This window comes from Armigeres subalbatus, chromosome 3 (genome assembly GCF_024139115.2).
Source record: "Armigeres subalbatus isolate Guangzhou_Male chromosome 3, GZ_Asu_2, whole genome shotgun sequence".
Classification (NCBI taxonomy): domain Eukaryota; kingdom Metazoa; phylum Arthropoda; class Insecta; order Diptera; family Culicidae; genus Armigeres; species Armigeres subalbatus.
In genome coordinates this window covers 235,081,878-235,098,714 of record NC_085141.1, presented here as the reverse complement: position 1 = coordinate 235,098,714, position 16,837 = coordinate 235,081,878, and the positions used below count along the sequence as shown (strand labels likewise).

The window sequence follows — 16,837 nt, the reverse complement described above, 5'->3', positions numbered from 1 at the left end:
ACGTCAGACTGCGTATATGTGTATAGATGTGCGGGTTGCTCCAGGTTAGCCCTCTTCATTTCGTCGTGACCGTGACGTGATATCGTTACAGTTTCTCCGTGGTTTCAGAACACTCGGATTATGTACCATGGTTTCTTGCAAGGTTCAATCTATATGATGACTAGAATCAAATAAAATTTATATATTTTGAGGTAATGAAGACATGATTTTATTCTTTATTTGTTCACCCATATTCTTATTTATGTTGGAAGGCGCTTAAAGTGCATTCTCTTTTACGCCAGCAAGACCAAGAATTGATTATTAATGGTAAAACAGTTAAGCTGGACATGGCAGGTAACTTCAAAGCATGGGCAACTGCCGCTGTACTGATCAGATGCGGCAAATGTTGCTGGGCCGTGGCCAAGTTAAACCAATGTTGGCTCCAAAAGTACTTTTCATCGGAACGGAGCTGAGTAGACCAGCGACCATTTTCTACAATCTACACGATCTCTAGTAGGACACGATTATCAAGGCAGGGAGTATGCAGCCCCCTGAAACGGCTGTCATCTGCATACAATTTGATTGAAGCCGAAAACTTGGTGCTAAACTTGGTGCTAGCTGTCAAGCAGTGGCTTTAAGCACGGAACACAGTGACGCATGCGACAATATCGCTCGAGGAGAGATTTAATTCGAATAAAAAATAAAGAAACAGTTTTTTTAAGCGCACCATCTAAAATATGTTTCATAAATGTATTGCAAAATAATTTAATAAATAAATTAAATAAATAATTTTATCTCTATAGCTGATTCGTTTATTTCAGCTATACATGTTTCGTTATAGCGCAAAAGTTATCAGCACTATATTTGTCACAATAACAAATACCAAATTATTATTAATAACAAGTTTGTCAAGTCTGCCTGATACCAATGTCGATATCTTAACGGTTTGACAGATATCTAAAGAAATTTGACAAATATTTGGCATTGTGATAAAGAGTGGGCCTTTAATTTCTAATGCATCGTTCTGTTAAAAAACCAAATTTTTGCAAGTAGAAAAAATATTAACCAAACCAATTAACTTATTGATAAGCAGTGATTTATTTTTCCTCCAAATTCTCGTTGGAATCTGAAGCAAAATAAAAAAAACGCTGGTATCTCCAGCAGTTTTCAGTTCATGTTTGAATTTTGTTTAAATAAATAAAATAATTATTTATTTTGCTGCATAGAAATGCGGCGTAATTGCAAAGTGCATTGATCTAAATTCCGTAGTTAAAATAACGCGTTCAATCGCCAAAACATACAAAATTTGAATCTCGTGATTCAATCTGCAGAAAATAGAACAAAGCTGTGCAACAGTGAATCTGAACTTAAATTAATCTGAGGCAGCTGCTGGGAGAATGCATGTTTCATATTCATATTGAAAATTAAATGCAGCAGAACAATTTGAATCACTACTAATCTGATTTTATTTTTAGGTGACTTAGCATTCTTAAGATTAACTCATAATCGACAAAAATTCAAATGTTACACATTTGCGACATGAGCAGTATGGTTAGGTTTCTCGTCAGCTAAAAAAACTTTTTCCGGTGCATGATCATTGGCAGCTCGGTAGTTATTATTTTTAATCTCCTGACTTTTACGCTAAGTCCATTATGCTTCAAAAAAGCTATTATTATGTCAACACACAAATGGTCCAGTTTAAAGCATAATTTTATCTATAATGCGACATCCACTTCCAGTTGGATCAGATCAAATATAAAGAAAAAAGGTTCCAATAGTGTTTCATAAAACACCTGTCGATGGCACGTACAATGACTAAGTAGATTAATTTATCTTAGTTTCGACGCCCACATTATAGTGAGAAGTTTGTAACCAAAGAGCTAATGCGTCAAGATCAAATAGATGAATTGAGTTCGTCAACTGAAAAGTAGATGTGCTGTCTCACATCTCATAGAGGCAGTTCAATAATTATCGAATAACCCTGGTTGCAGAGCAAGATTACTTTTGATAGATTTACGTTTTAATGGTTTTGGGAGGTGCACCAGCCTTTTTTAAGACTGGGTATTTTTTAAATCTTCGAACTGGCGCTTTCAAGTTTAGGGTAAATGTTGCATTTTGAACCCCTAGAGGAAGTGCTACCCAATATCCTACCTTATATCTTTCAAATGAGACGTATGATACAAGCTGAAATCACATAATTTCATAGATGTAAGTCTTATTTATGAAAAGGAAGTTTGAAATGGGCAGCGGATGTTTATAAATCGCTGAGATTTTTAACAATCTGAAATGAAAATATTCTTTGTTTTGGAAAGTGCAACATATTTTGGACATCCCCTTTTTAGGCTGTTCAAAAATGAATTTTCAATTTGCACAGGTCATTTGAGCACAGGTCATTCGATTGACATGCTTCAATGAGAAGATTGCTGCGATTCAAATTTGCAATTTGCAATTGCAAATTTAAAACGGAAAGCAGTACGGGGTTGGACTTTTCTCATACTGCGTATCAAGTGTGATATCACAAAATAAAATTTGACAGTAGAAGGAAAGTCCAGCCCCGTACTGCTAACCGTTTTTAATTAAATTGCTCCTAAAATTTTTGAAAAGAGTTTTAAAAAACTTCCCGTATGTTTCCTCGTGCAATTTTTTTCAAATATTATCCTTAGACTTCTTCATCTTCATGCAACCTTTATTCGCCAATAATGATAAATTCATGAGGATGATGATGATCACTGCGATGACAAACGACACAAGACAAACGTCAAATAGATTGCACCTTACCAGAACATGTTAAATTGTGGCGGCTATCGAAATTAATTTATTGTTTTTTTCGGTGATAATTTCTGCTGATTTTGATGATAATTATATTGTGGCAGCTATTACCGCAAGTAAAATGTTGAATTAATGACGAAAACAGAACAATGTAACTTAAGTTATTGAAATTTAAATTTTCACGATCGATTTGCGATACATAATTAAATACCTGCGCGAAATGTACGGTACAATATGAACGGAGCTTTAAACTTCAAGAACAGCACTAGCGCCACACCAACAAACGGTGGCTTCAAGAACTAGTGCTTGTTTCACGGGGTTGGTAGTATGTATTTCGACTGTGACGAGGACGAGTTGATGGCCTTCCTGTTACGCGCGTGCAATGCAAACATGCTGCGAAAGACTCAACCGAGCAACAATAGACAATCGGTCTACTGGTGGTGGAGCGAACAAACCGCAGCGCAACCTACTTGAGAGCCAGAAGATGGATGTAAAGATCTCACTGAGCGGAGGTCAAGGAGAAACGGAGCGCAGTGTTCAAAATTAGCACATAGGGGAAGTGGGGGTAGCACGCCCATAGGGGTTAAAACGCGCCACCCCTGAATAAGGTTAAATATCCCCATTTTGATTATTTTCAATAGTCTATACGATAAAGCAATGAAAAATATTGCCATTGGATACATATATTTCATGATTTTTCTCTAGTTATACATGAAAAACTCGAAAAAAACGATTTTTGCGTGTTTTGATGCAATTCTAGCTCGGTGGAATTTAGTCTTTCTGTCGCTGTTATACATTGATAAATTAATAATTGAGCCATGCTGCTTACTCGTGTTCTTTATGTTCCACACGAAATCGTCGTCAAAAATGGTTTTAAAACGATTTTATGGGCCTTCAAACTTCTGAGGTCGGTGTGGGGCATTACGCCCATGCTCATTTCGTATGACCGAAACAGCTGAAACATTCGGTTAATTGCTTTAATGTAGGCAATTAAAATGAAAATCAGTACGATAAGCACATGCGCGTTTTAACCCATCCACTGGCGCATCTCACCCCGCATGGTTTCAAAATCATTTTTGTTCGGGTGCTTTTTAAAAATCAAATTTCTGTGCAATAAAATGGACAATTAGATATCTGTTATCGGTAGTCAGTCGCAGATATGCTGTTCTTCAGTATGCGCTGATGAAAACTGGCTGAAATGGTGGTTTTCATTGATAAAAATGGCATTTTCCTTAACGTGGGCGTCCTACCCCCAGTTCCCCTAACAGGCCATTACCGTTAACAGTTTGTACCAAAGTGTCAACTCAAACTCATAAGGTGATAGTTCATTCAAAGTTAATTGCCTATGTTCCGGGGACTGGCCTTCCGGCATGGCCATTAATTACAATCAGGATTTGCAGAAATCGCTCTTCATAGATAACGAACAACGATAAAAGAAAGGCAAAAAAGTAAAACAAGTTGAAATGCATTTTTTTTTTAAACTAATTTTATTTGCTAATTATCTAATACATGCATTCATCTCTTAGACTATTATCTTAGGCAATAGAAGATTGCAACGATTTTTGTCTAAAATTGGAAATTATTTTGTTGGACATTTGTTGCAATGTCTCAATATTAGAAATTCTATGAAGTTCATTGGTACTATACCATGGAGGCAACTTCAGAATCATTTTCAAAATTTTATTTTGAATCCTCTGGAGTGCCTTCTTTCTGGTATTGCAGCAACTAGACCATATTGGCACAGCATACAACATGGCTGGTCTAAAAATTTGTTTGTAAATCAAAAGTTTAAGACAAAGTTTTGATTTTCTGTTTATAAGTGGATATAGGCACTTAATATATTTCTAGGGTACTTATTCAAAAGGACGTATGTGATTTTGTAAACAAAGATTCAAACGTCGATTTGTCCAATCTGATAGCACTCCCGCGCAAACCATAACCACAGACAGGTAGCGGAAGCCTTCGGCTACCTGTTGGAGGTGTTGGTTTGCGTGGGAGTGCCATCAGATTGGACGAATCGACGTTTGAATTTTTGTTTACAAAATTACTTACGTCCTTTTGAATAAGTACTTGAGATTTGTTACATTTGGCTTGAAGGCCTTCAATGTGATTTTTAAAAGTTATTTTTTTGTCCAGCAAAAGTCCTAAATATTTGGTTTCCCTAGACCAATTAATTGGAACCCCATTCATAGTGACAATATGTCTGCTAGAAGGTTTCAAATAAGAAGTTCTTGGGTTATGTGGGAAAATTATAAGCTGAGTTTTGGAAGCATTCGGGGAAATTTTCCATTTTTGCAAGTAAGTGGAGAAAATATCCAAACTTTTTTTTGAAATCTACTACGAGTGTCACGAAGGCTTCGTCCTTTGGCTGAGAGGCCCGTGTCATCTGCAAACAAAGATTTTTGACACCCTGGTGGTAAATCAAGTAAGTCAGAAGTAAAAATGTTATACAATATGGGCCCCAGTATGCTGCCTTGGGGAACACCAGCTCTTACAGGTAATCTATCAGATTTAGAATTCTGATACTTTGCCTGCAGTGAGCGATCGGATAAATAATTTTGGATCAGTTTAATAATGTACAGAGGAAAATTAAAATTCATCAATTTTACAATCAAACCTTCATGCCAAACACTGTCAAATGCTTTCTCTATATCAAGAAGAGCAATTCAGCCGAATATCCTTCAGATTTGTTGAGCCGAATTAAGTTCGTAATTCTTCATAACTGATGAGTGGTTGAATGCCCATGACGAAAACCAATTGCTCATCAGCAAAAATAGAATTGTCATTAATATGATCCATCATTCTATTTAAAATAATCTTTTCAAACAGTTTGCTTATTGAAGAAAGCAAACTGATTGGGCGATAACTAGAAGCCTCAGCTGGATTTTTGTCCGGCTTCAAAATAGGAACAACTTTGACGTTTTTCCATTTATCTGGGAAGTATGCCAATTGAAAACATTTGTTAAATATATTAACCAAAAAGGATAAAGAGCTCTCAGGAAGTTTTTTGATAAGTATGTAGAAAATACCATCATCACCCGGGGCTTTCATATTTTTAAATTTTCTAGTAATAGATCTCACTTCATCCAAATTAGTTCCCAACGAAGGGTCAAAAACATTCTCTTGGTTGAGAATGTCTTCGAAACACCGTGTAACCTGGTCCTCAATCGGACTAATTTCATTTTGCAAATCACGCCAAATAACTTTCAACGCGGGATCGCGAGTTCTTTAGTATTGCCTTCGCCTCACATTTTTAAGACGGATCAATAGCTGAAGATCGTCGTCAATAATAATGGAGTTGAATTTAATTTCACATTTCGGCACCAACATTTCAAAAGGGCGAATCTGATTTTGTAAACAAGACTTTGCACGTCGCTGGTGGTCTAATTTGTTCCCACCCACGCAATACAGCACTTTTGAATGCAAGAAGAGGATTCGCTGCTTCCATCTGTGGTGTTGGATTACGTGGGTGGGCTCAAATTAACCAACCAGCGACGTGAGAAGAATTTGTTTACAAAATCAGTTTCGCTCTTTTGAAATGTTGGTGCCGATTTAGGAATTGCAATGCCTCTGCCACTTTTGGTATTCAAAGGAATATCAACATCAAAATTCCTATCGATATATGTTTTATATAATTCCCAATCAGCTCTATGATAAATAAAAGTAGAGCTGATTGGATTATAAATGGCTTCTTGTGAGATTTCAAATGTCACAGGAAGGTGATCAGAGTCAAAGTCAGCATGAGTTACCAGTTGGCCACACAGCTGACTTGAATCCGTTAAAACTAAATCAATTGTAGAAGGATTTCGACTGGAAGAAAAACAAGTTTGTCCATTGGGATATTGAATAGTATAATATCCCGCAGAACAATCTTCAAATAAAATTTTACCATTGGAATTGCTTGAGCATTATTCCAATCCATGAACGGTACCAGACTGGGAAGTACCAGAGTGAGATTTCTTTTTCATCTTAATTACTTGGACTGGTGAAAATCCAAGTAATTCAGAAATTTCAATTTTAATCTCATCCAGTGATTTATCATCACTGGGGAGACCTTTCAAGACGACTTTGAACAATCGCTCAGTTTTGTCGTCGTATGTGAAGAACTTATGGCGCTTCTCAGTTAAATACTGAAGAAGACGTTTGCGATCGTCAAAGGATCCCGGCAAAACGCGACAGTCACCCTTCCTAGCAATCTGAAATGAAACCTTGATCCCCTGAAGGTTACTCAAGATTTCATTCCGAAAGCCAGAAAACTCGGCAACAGATACCACAATTGGCGGAATCCGTTGTTTCTTCGCATGAATCGAATCACCTTTCGATTCGAATCACGATTCGATTTTCTCAAATTCGTCATTAATCAAATCGAACTGATTGATAGGAGAAGAATTATTTCCGATATTAGAGTTAGAAGGAATATCTGAAGTCTCCAGTTTCCTTCTATTTTTTCCGCGCTTGGGCTGGACGGTCTTGAAACCTTGTTTCTTTGAAGGAAGTGGAGAATTCAGAGATTCCCCCTTCCTCTTGTTTTTATTAATACTTATTGCTGAGCGTGGAGACGTGACCTTCTAAGAGGTTTTTTCCCAGAACGGTGTCCCTGCAGAATTACCACCGCTTGTCGGAATTTTACTTCCGCAAACGGGTCCAACGTAAAACGAAGGCACGGGTCCTTGCAAAGATCGTAACGGGATCAGTGGGTACAAATAGCGCTGAGAAGCACTGTTGAAATTAAAATAGCTTCGTGTAGTATTAAAAACTTCCTTCCGCAAAGACAGAAAATAGAACCGCACAGCACGAAAGCACAATGCGGTCTGAAGTTGAAATGTACCATCAGAATTCAGAACCAGTGCTCCCCGTATGTGGAGCTTTTTAAAAGAAATTTATCATGGGATATAGGCCTCCGAATCAATACTTTTTCATGACAGCTTACGAAAAAAGTCTCTCACAGTATGGCTTCTGAATCTTCTAAAGGAGGCTTCCTAGCGTCTTGAGAGGTGGGGCTTCTGAGACTTTCGAGAGGAGAAGAGGTTTTCGAGCCTCTTGACACCTCTTGAAAGAAGATTCCGGACTCGGAGCCTCAGTTCGACAAATTGAGGTGATGTTTGTGTGTATGTATGCAATCGGACTACGGGATCAAAAGTTATGGCGAATTACCCTGAGACGCGTGAAAGTCTCAATTCTTTTATCCTCAACCGATTTGCTTTCAACAAAATGCATTCAACGTGGAATCCTGTCGAATTGTTTCCTATTGAAAGCTGGCGCCAGATCGGACTATAAGATCAAAAGTTATGGCCAAAATACAGATTTCAAAAACTTATAGGAAAAAATATTTCTTGGCACTTACACAAATAAATTGCAGATTTCTGTGAAATTTCGCCGAAACCTCAACAGCAGATCAAATCTGTGAAATGATTGAAGTGTGTGTACACTCATCCGATTTGCTTGCAACAAATCAGGAAATTTTACAATTAGTATAAACGAATGTGAAAATTAAGACCTATCCATTAGTGTTATTTTAAGGCTTTTCTTATATGTTTCTCAACCATTTTAAACGAACGAGAAAGACATCATTACCATTAGGTGGATTATAGGTTTTTCTACCATCTTTCATTTCTTCCTAATTTAATTATTCTTCTTCCTTCTCGTTTTTCCTTCTTCATTTTTCCTCTTTTCCTTCTGTTTTCTTCCTTCTTCTCTCTTTCTTTTTTTCTATTTCTTCCTTTTTGTTGTTTTCTTCTTCTCTTTTTCTTCCTTCTTCCTACTTTCTTCATTATTCTTCGTTATTTCTTTATTTTGGGCTTCGTGACCGTGCTGTTAGTGTCGACAGGCATTCAACTGCATTCTGCTGCGGAGTGTGGGCTTGATTCCCCCCTCAGCCGCAAAAATTTGCGTAAGAAAAAAGTGTTTGGCAGAGGCAATGGCGTTGCATGCTGGTTCGTTGTCTAGCGTGGTGCTTCCTTTAAAGAGCGAAATACAAACTGGAAGCAACAAACGTGTAGTGTAGAAGTAGTCCATCTTTTTCGTTCTTCCTTCTTCATTTACCTTTTGTCCTTTTCGAGCTTTGTCTGCCCTTCTACACACAATTGTCCCATTGTTGAATTTCTTCTACGCATATTTGTCTCGCAGGGAATAAATTCATCATTATGGAAGAAAATGTCCATTTTTAAGGATTTTCATCTTATGTGATAGAACTGTATTCTAACTGATCGTTCCTTAAATAAGGATTTCTAAAACAATGAGGGTCAATCAAACCTATACTAATGCTAACTCAGGGGTGTGATTTGTGATAATTTAAACGATCAAGATTTTTGTAGACAGATATTGTATTGTTATGTAAATATTTTTGGAAACATGTAGATCCCTAACGCTTTCAACAATAACACGAAAACAAATAAGCAAACTACTAAACCAGCTCCGACAAAACAACGTCCTGCAAAAGTCACTTCCTCCTGTGGGGGGCGTACCTTGTTCGCAAGTCCAACCTACAAAAAAAAACCGTAAGTTATTGAAATGCATAATTTGGTAATAAAACGTCTAACCCAGCCTCCGTTTTCCGAAATCCACGTAACGAGCTCGTCCTCAATTACGTCGGCCACTCCTTCGATCAACTTTGGCAGATAGTCCGGATGCCCTTGGCGGACACAGTCCACGGAAAGTCCACCAGCAATGGCGAATAAAGAAACCACTTTACCCCACGTGATATCACTACGAAACAGATCCCTCGCTATTGCACTCAGCAGTACGGGGGCTGTTTCAGGCGTTTTCAGTTCGCCGCGTCCGATTCGACTGAGTTGGCGAGCTACTCCGTTGTATACGCGGGGATACATTCGTTCAAGCTCTTCGCCCACCTGGAAAAAAAGTTATTGGATCAGTGAAATTGCCACTGGTTCAGTTCAAAGCAGTATTTTACACTTAATAGTGCTGGGAACACTTCGCGCACTACGTGAATGGTTGGCGTACCGACGATACTTCGTATTCTCTGTAGTCCAAGTTTCCTATTGAAGACACCAGACTTTTTCAGTCGGCAGCGTATGTACTGGCCACAGAGACACTTTCCTTGAGTTATTATATCCTGCGAAGGCAGTACCGGTTGCTTCCATCCTATTGTGCTGGATAGCTTCCGGGTGACTACGTCGCTTACATTACTTAACCGTCTACGTGCTGAAGATGCTGTGCTGGATGGCTGTAAAGATCCAGCATTAAACGATCCCGGGGGATCGCCATGTAGAACCGTTGAGTGGAGATTCGCCGGGAAGCTAAACTTTCTGCGTGTTATAATAGGAGCACTCAGCCGGTCTGGGAAGAGATGATGGCTGTGACCTACGGGAGCTTCAGCTGAGAGCATGATGAATTGCCTAGAAATAAAAAGAGAAATAAAAAATAGGTTACTCCGTGCTCCATTTGTCGTTATTAGAGGGCAAGCAGGTCAGTGGATCGGAGTTTATAACTCTTGAATTCAGTTACACTTAAGGCTCCCCCAATCACACGCGATGCGACAATCGCGAAGCGATTCTAACGCTTGGCGACTGCGATTATATCGCCGTTGGTATGGAACCGTAAGTCGAACATTGCCTGCAGCTACCCAACGATAGAATCGCGGCGACTAGTTGTCACCGTTGCGGCGATCAAATCGCTTAGGTCTGGGGGAGCCATTACTCTGAATTTTTTTCTCTCACAGCGTCAATATCAATCAATTAGTGCCATAAGCTTCTAAACGCAGTAGCTTCTCTGGCAAATAAACGTTTTGATCAAAACGTGTAGACGTCTCAGAAAAATAGACGGCCATCACATGAAACGTGCTATTTGCTTATAGCTGGAAGTTTATAACAGGCTTTTCCTGAGCCATTTGACCAAATGACTTCTAAACTCCCATGGCAGGGCTGGTAGCGATAAATGCCGTTCAAAACAGTGACTTAGTGACTAAGGGCCGATGCCCACGTAGCGTTTTTTCAACGCTGCGTGCACGTGGCGTTGAAAAAACGCAGGTGTGCATCGGTGCGGCGACGCTGCGTTACCGCTTTTTCCCGATGCACACATGCGTCCTTTTAACGCCTTTAACGATGACGAAAAAATGGACCAAATAGTGACTTTCAGAAGCAGAAAAAGTGGCCAAATAGTGACTTTGTATGAGCTGAGGTGCATTCGTATTGTCACTGTGTAACTCGTAGTAGATCGGAAATTAGGAATATCATGTTTTTTTTTAAATCCTTATTAGAATGCTATCAGAAATCAAGCAAAGACAAAAATTACAAAAGCATGAGGATCACTACTGCTGGCCGTGTGCATCTTCACCGTTACTAGGGAGAGGATGGATCTTAGCAGGGGGCAACTGACTTGGCGACACCATCATAAATACAACGAAGTTGGATATTGAGAAAGGTATAAGCTGGGACATCCAGAGGCTAGCAATATGACCATGGTAAACCTTATTCCGTAACACACCACGTAATGGTATTTACCGAGCGTCACGGGTAAAACACGTTCTTCAGCATTGTGGTAATGAAGTTTAACATGAGCTCGAAGTTTTCCGTGAAACTGCAGTTTGTGTATGAAAAAGGCAGAATGAAATATAACAATTTTTGCACTGTCTTTTACTACCGTTCAAAAGATATTGTCTCGTCAAAATATATTCCCAAAAGTTTCACCATATATAAATTATTCATCTGAAAGACAGTATGAAAGAGTGCTAGAACGAAGCCCAATCCAAAAGGCTTTCGCTAATTTTTATGTAGTTAGATGTATGAACATTCTTTTTGGCTAGGCTGACCAGATCACTTCGATGAAAAAACGAGACACACTTGCTTGCAAAACGGGAGATGTAATAAAAACCTTTTGACAAAATTCAAAAGCTGTGGAAATTTCAAAATTTATGCGCCTAATTTTCATTTTCCGTGTAAGAAGTTAGTAAAAATTTCAAAATGTATCATTCACCACCATAACCTCTATTTAATTAAGTTAGTTGTGGATAAATATTGAACTACAAATATTTCGCTTTTCGAAGGGTGAAATAATTACGAATTTTTCAAAATATGTTTAAAAAAATGTGGAATTTTGTTATTTTATTTTAATTCACTCTTAAACATGCATTGAGGACTTTATTACTGACTTTATAAGAGACTTTTCCAACCCTGAACAATTGAAAATAACAAAAAAAAAAATAAACCGTCTAAGACGAATTAAGTACTGTCCATTTAATTCCACCAGTTAATTTTCGTTATCTTTGCAGATACGTATTTCGACCACAACTGTGTGGTCGTCTTCAGTGTCTTGTACTTGACTCGACTTGAAGAAAACAATCGCAATTTACACTATTTATACTACGCTAGGTACCTAATCTAATCTTATTTGCCTACTTTATTTACCTATACAGTTGATTACTTTATTGTTTAGGTAGAAACTTGAAGAGCCAAGAGCTGCCATTTCCTGATCCTTATTCAACAGCGCTGTTTGTACCTGTCGGTGGATTTCCAAACTCTCAGCTACATCGAGTTTCCATGGGAAGAGAAATTTCTTAAGATTTTAATATTTGATGCCGTAATTGGGTGATTTTCCTTATACACATGCTCTGCTACCTTAGATCTAAATTCGTAATGTAATCCCTTATCGTTTTCTCTTTTCGCCTTACTCACTTCCGCCATATGTTCCATTGAACCTTATATCTAATGATCTTTTTGTTTGGCCTACATAGATTTTTTCACATTGGGAACAACTTATCTTATAAACGCCTGCCTTATACTATCGACAGACATATGATTTCCGCACAATGATTTTCGTATCACGCTGTACGCGTACAGTGACAAGATGACACACATCTTTTCTTTCCAGCACCGTTGTATCTTTTTGTCAGTTTGTTTTGAAACTGTTTCTACCGCTTTCCAAAACTATATGTTTCATCAAAATGTATAGAAATCATAAACTGTTACTATAGTTTATATGAGTACTAGCTAAAGAAACCCAGCTTTGCCCGGGTGTTGCAAATGTCACAATGAACTATTTGCAGCACCGCACTCTAGATCAATTTCCGTGCTTTTGTTTTGTTTTCCTTAACATCTAACCCAAAATTGTATTCTAATGATTTTTTACATTTAAATTCACCCACTTTTTGTATATACAAACCTTGCGGGTCCCAAAACGAATCGATTAGGGAAAAAATCTTGGAATTTTCTTCGATTTCTTGGAAGTCGGTCATCCCGTTTGCGAGTTAAATCGTCAGGAAGGAAATCTCAACTCATCTATATATATAAAAATGAAATGGTCTGTGTTCGTATCCGCATAACTCGAAAACGGCTGGATGGATTTTCTTCATTCCTTCAGCAGGTATGTTCGTTATAGTTTCCGACGGGTTTATATGATATTTCTTTTTACGAAAATCAAGACTTAAGTTGAGTAAATCGTGAAAAACTGAAATTAAGATTTATATAGCAATTTCGCTTGGGTAGTTCAGAACGCATTTTTTCGCCTACTATGCAGGACGACGTCTGCCGGGTCAACTAGTTTTTATTATATAGATTACACAATATTTACCCATATTTTTTGAATAAATTGCGAATTCGCGTCAGCAGTTCATTCATCGATATGAAAACATAATAGTTTTCCAATTCTTCGTCTAGGTATTTTAGCAGAAATATGCGAGTACATATTCCACAGGGCAATTATTTCTGCGGACGTTAGTGGTTTGGGGTGATTTCAGTGCAAACGGCTCGTTTAACTCATTTGGACATTTTGAAAAGTAGATGCTGACTAATGGAAAATCAAAGATCCCGCGTTCTTCCCAATTCCCAGACCTCATTCCAATTAAAACCCATGGGATCCTTGCACAAAATGTTCGAAATCACACGATACAGAACTCAAACCATTGAATATTATGCAAATGTGACGGTCTTCCCGGAAGGAAGACATCTCCAGAGCGTTATTGGATTGTTTAGGAAAGAAAAATATGAAAAATATGTTTTTTTAGTCTAACATAAAGAGCATGCTTTGCTGATCTCCAACATTTTTTTATTTTGTTTGTAAACCTTTTATTAACATTTTTATTCAGCAAACAAAAAGCCATTTCAATCGATTGAATGACACTAACATTCATAGAATAACAGTTGGCCCATGCAGCATTAGAACAATTTTTTAGTCCCATATAAATTTAAAATGCAAAAAAAAAATAGTTCCGGGGCTCCAAAAAATCTGAAAAATTGGCTTAGGCTCAGTTTTTTATGCAGATTCTGAATATGTAAAAACATATATATCCCTAAACAACCCAATTGTAGCAAATAATGGGCTTACGAATGATTATTTTGCCAATGTTGCGAAAAATATCACCCGGAATTGCAGAAAAACGATTTTTACTCAGTCAGCTTGCAAATGTTTGTTTTTATTTCATATGTCAAACGGCGTATTTGACATTTCAAACAACAAATTATGTTCTGTTTCGTACAATACAACGGTCGAAGGGCAGGGTACGGAAATCATCGTGCTATCGTGATACCAGCGTGATTCTGGGTGACAGACATATGATTTTATGCTGTACAGTGATATTGGTATCATATATGTGTCACAAGTATAAGTCGACTTGACGATTCACAGTACAAAGCGAGACCATAATATAATCAGAATTTGCCCGACTAATTGACTGTCTCGGGTGAGGAAATATTTCGAGCGGCTTGCGTCTTGGCTAAGCAAAGTGGTATACTGTTTCAGTGAGTGGAGTAATGGCTCCTGAAACTAGATAGCTCTTTTTCAACCATTTGCTCGATCCTAAGAAGGCGCCAAATCGATATGGCCAATTGAATCTGTGTAAATAACCAGCAATTGTCCTTGATGGTTTCTTGAAGGTAAAAATCCTTAAGCTCGTTCATCTTCGCGCGCACTAGAGGAAGAGAAGTATCGCGGTTTCCAAGTTCCGAACAATTTAAGTATTTCTACAAAAGTGAAATTTTGCTGAAGGTAATAATTGGTCGGGGTTCAGCCATAATTGGTCGAGGTTCGGCTTGTGATATTTTGTTGGTACAAGGACAACGGAAATAGTTTCATATCAATTTAAGCATACATTTGCAGTAAGGTACCCCGGGGCAAGTGAAAATACGGGGTAAGTGGGTACTAAGGCTGCCGATTAATCGGTGAACGTTTTTAATGGTAACAATGTTCTAGAAAGATGAAGCAGAACTATCAACGAATTCGCCTGACACAAAAATATTTGGAATCAAAACCATTTGCGGCACCATACTAATGGTATTGTTTAATCATGACTTTAAACTACCGGCAAAAGCTATTACTTTTATTTTCATTCAATGGATTCCCAACTAAATAGTCGTTTTCAAATTAATCATTGATGTGGAAAGCGAATACTTTGAGCAATGAAATAATTGTGTGACACCGAAAACGATTTAAAAGTTTTGATTAAAACCAAAATCTCCAATTTTCACTTGCCCTTGTGTTTTAACATACATGGGGCAAGTGGGACATATTTGAACAACATTTTCGATAGATCCAGTTTACCTGTTTTTAGATTGTTGTCTAGTGAAAAATGTATCCGCAAGTAGGCTCCGCCAAAGCGACCGTGTGCCGCTCAAAGCGCACAAGCCCAAGTCCTGGTGTTAGGTGGGACGCTAAACAGCCCTGACACGATGGCCCTCCGGCGAGACAGGAGGTTTGCGCAGGCCCAATAAGCCGCCTAGAAAACCAATAATTACGAACAATATAAGAGATAATGCGACTCGATATAATCGGCAAAGACCTAGGCGACGAATAAAGGATCACGATTGGAAGCTTGGAACATGGAACTGCAAGTCGCTAGGTTTCGCAGGTTGCGACAGGATGATCTACGATGAATTACATCCCCGCAACTTCGACGTCGTGGCGCTGCAGGAGATTTGCTGGACAGGACAGAAAGTGTGGAAAAGCGGGCATCGGGCGGCTACCTTCTACCAAAGCTGTGGCACCACCAACGAGCTGGGAACCGGCTTCATAGTGCTGGGTAAGATGCGCCAACGCGTGATTGGGTGGCAGCCAATCAACGCAAGGATGTGCAAGCTGAGGATTAAAGGCCGTTTCTTCAACTATAGCATCATCAACGTGCACTGCCCACACGAAGGGAGACCCGACGACGAGAAAGAAGCGTTCTACGCACAGCTGGAGCAGACATACGATGGATGCCCACTGCGGGACGTCAAAATCGTCATCGGTGACATGAACGCGCAGGTAGGAAGGAGGAAATGTATAGACCGGTCATCGGACCGGATAGTCTGCACACCGTATCGAATGACAACGGCCAACGATGCATAAACTTCGCAGCCTCCCGCGGAATGGTAGTCCGAAGCACCTTCTTTCCCCGCAAAAATAACCACAAGGCCACATGGAGATCACCTAATCAAGAAACGGAAAACCAAATCGACCACATTCTAATCGACGGTAAATTCTTCTCCGACATCACGAACGTCCGCACTTACCGCAGTGCGAATATTGGATCCGACCACTACCTCGTTGCAGTATGCCTGCGCTCAAAACTCTCGACGGTGTACAACACGCGCCGAAGTCGGACGCCACGGCTTAATATTGGGCGGCTACAAGACGGTAGACTAGCCCAAGAATACGCGCAGCAGCTGGAAGTGGCACTCCCAACGGAAGAGCAGTTAGGCGCAGCGTCTCTTGAAGATGGCTGGAGAGATATTCGATCCGCCATTGGTAGCACCGCAACCGCTGCACTTGGCACGTTGCCCCCGGATCAGAGAAACGACTGGTATGACGGCGAATGTGAGCAGTTAGTAGAAGAGAAGAATGCAGCATGGGCGAGATTGCTGCAACACCGCACGAGGGCGAACGAGGCACGATATAAACAGGCACGGAACAGACAAAACTCGATTTTCCGGAGAAAAAAGCGTCAGCAGGAAAATCGAGACCGTGAAGAGACGGAGCAACTGTACCGCGCTAATAACACACGAAAGTTCTATGAGAAGTTGAACCGTTCACGTAAGGGCCACGTGCCACAGCCCGATATGTGTAAGGACATAAACGGAACCTTCTTACGAACGAGCGTGAGGTGATCCAAAGGTGGCGGCAGCACTACGAAGAGCACCTGAATGGCGATGTGGCAGACGAG

The 16,837-nt window shown here is 39.3% G+C and overlaps 1 protein-coding gene across 8 annotated transcripts in view; it reads right to left on the bottom strand.

Moving 5' to 3' along the window:
• Nucleotides 1–9,067: 9,067 nt before the first annotated feature.
• Nucleotides 9,068–16,837, bottom strand: part of LOC134220942 (bcl-2-related ovarian killer protein) — a 147,430-nt gene continuing 139,660 nt past the window's right edge. For all 8 annotated transcript variants that reach the window (XM_062700091.1, XM_062700093.1, XM_062700094.1 and 5 more), the window contains 3 exons: nucleotides 9,659–10,103; nucleotides 9,288–9,596; nucleotides 9,068–9,230 (listed from right to left, as the gene is read on the bottom strand). In XM_062700091.1, the coding sequence (XP_062556075.1) occupies nucleotides 9,078–9,230; nucleotides 9,288–9,596; nucleotides 9,659–10,103 (907 nt within the window). In that variant the 3' untranslated portion in view covers nucleotides 9,068–9,077. The remainder of the gene's footprint in view (nucleotides 9,231–9,287; nucleotides 9,597–9,658; nucleotides 10,104–16,837) is intronic.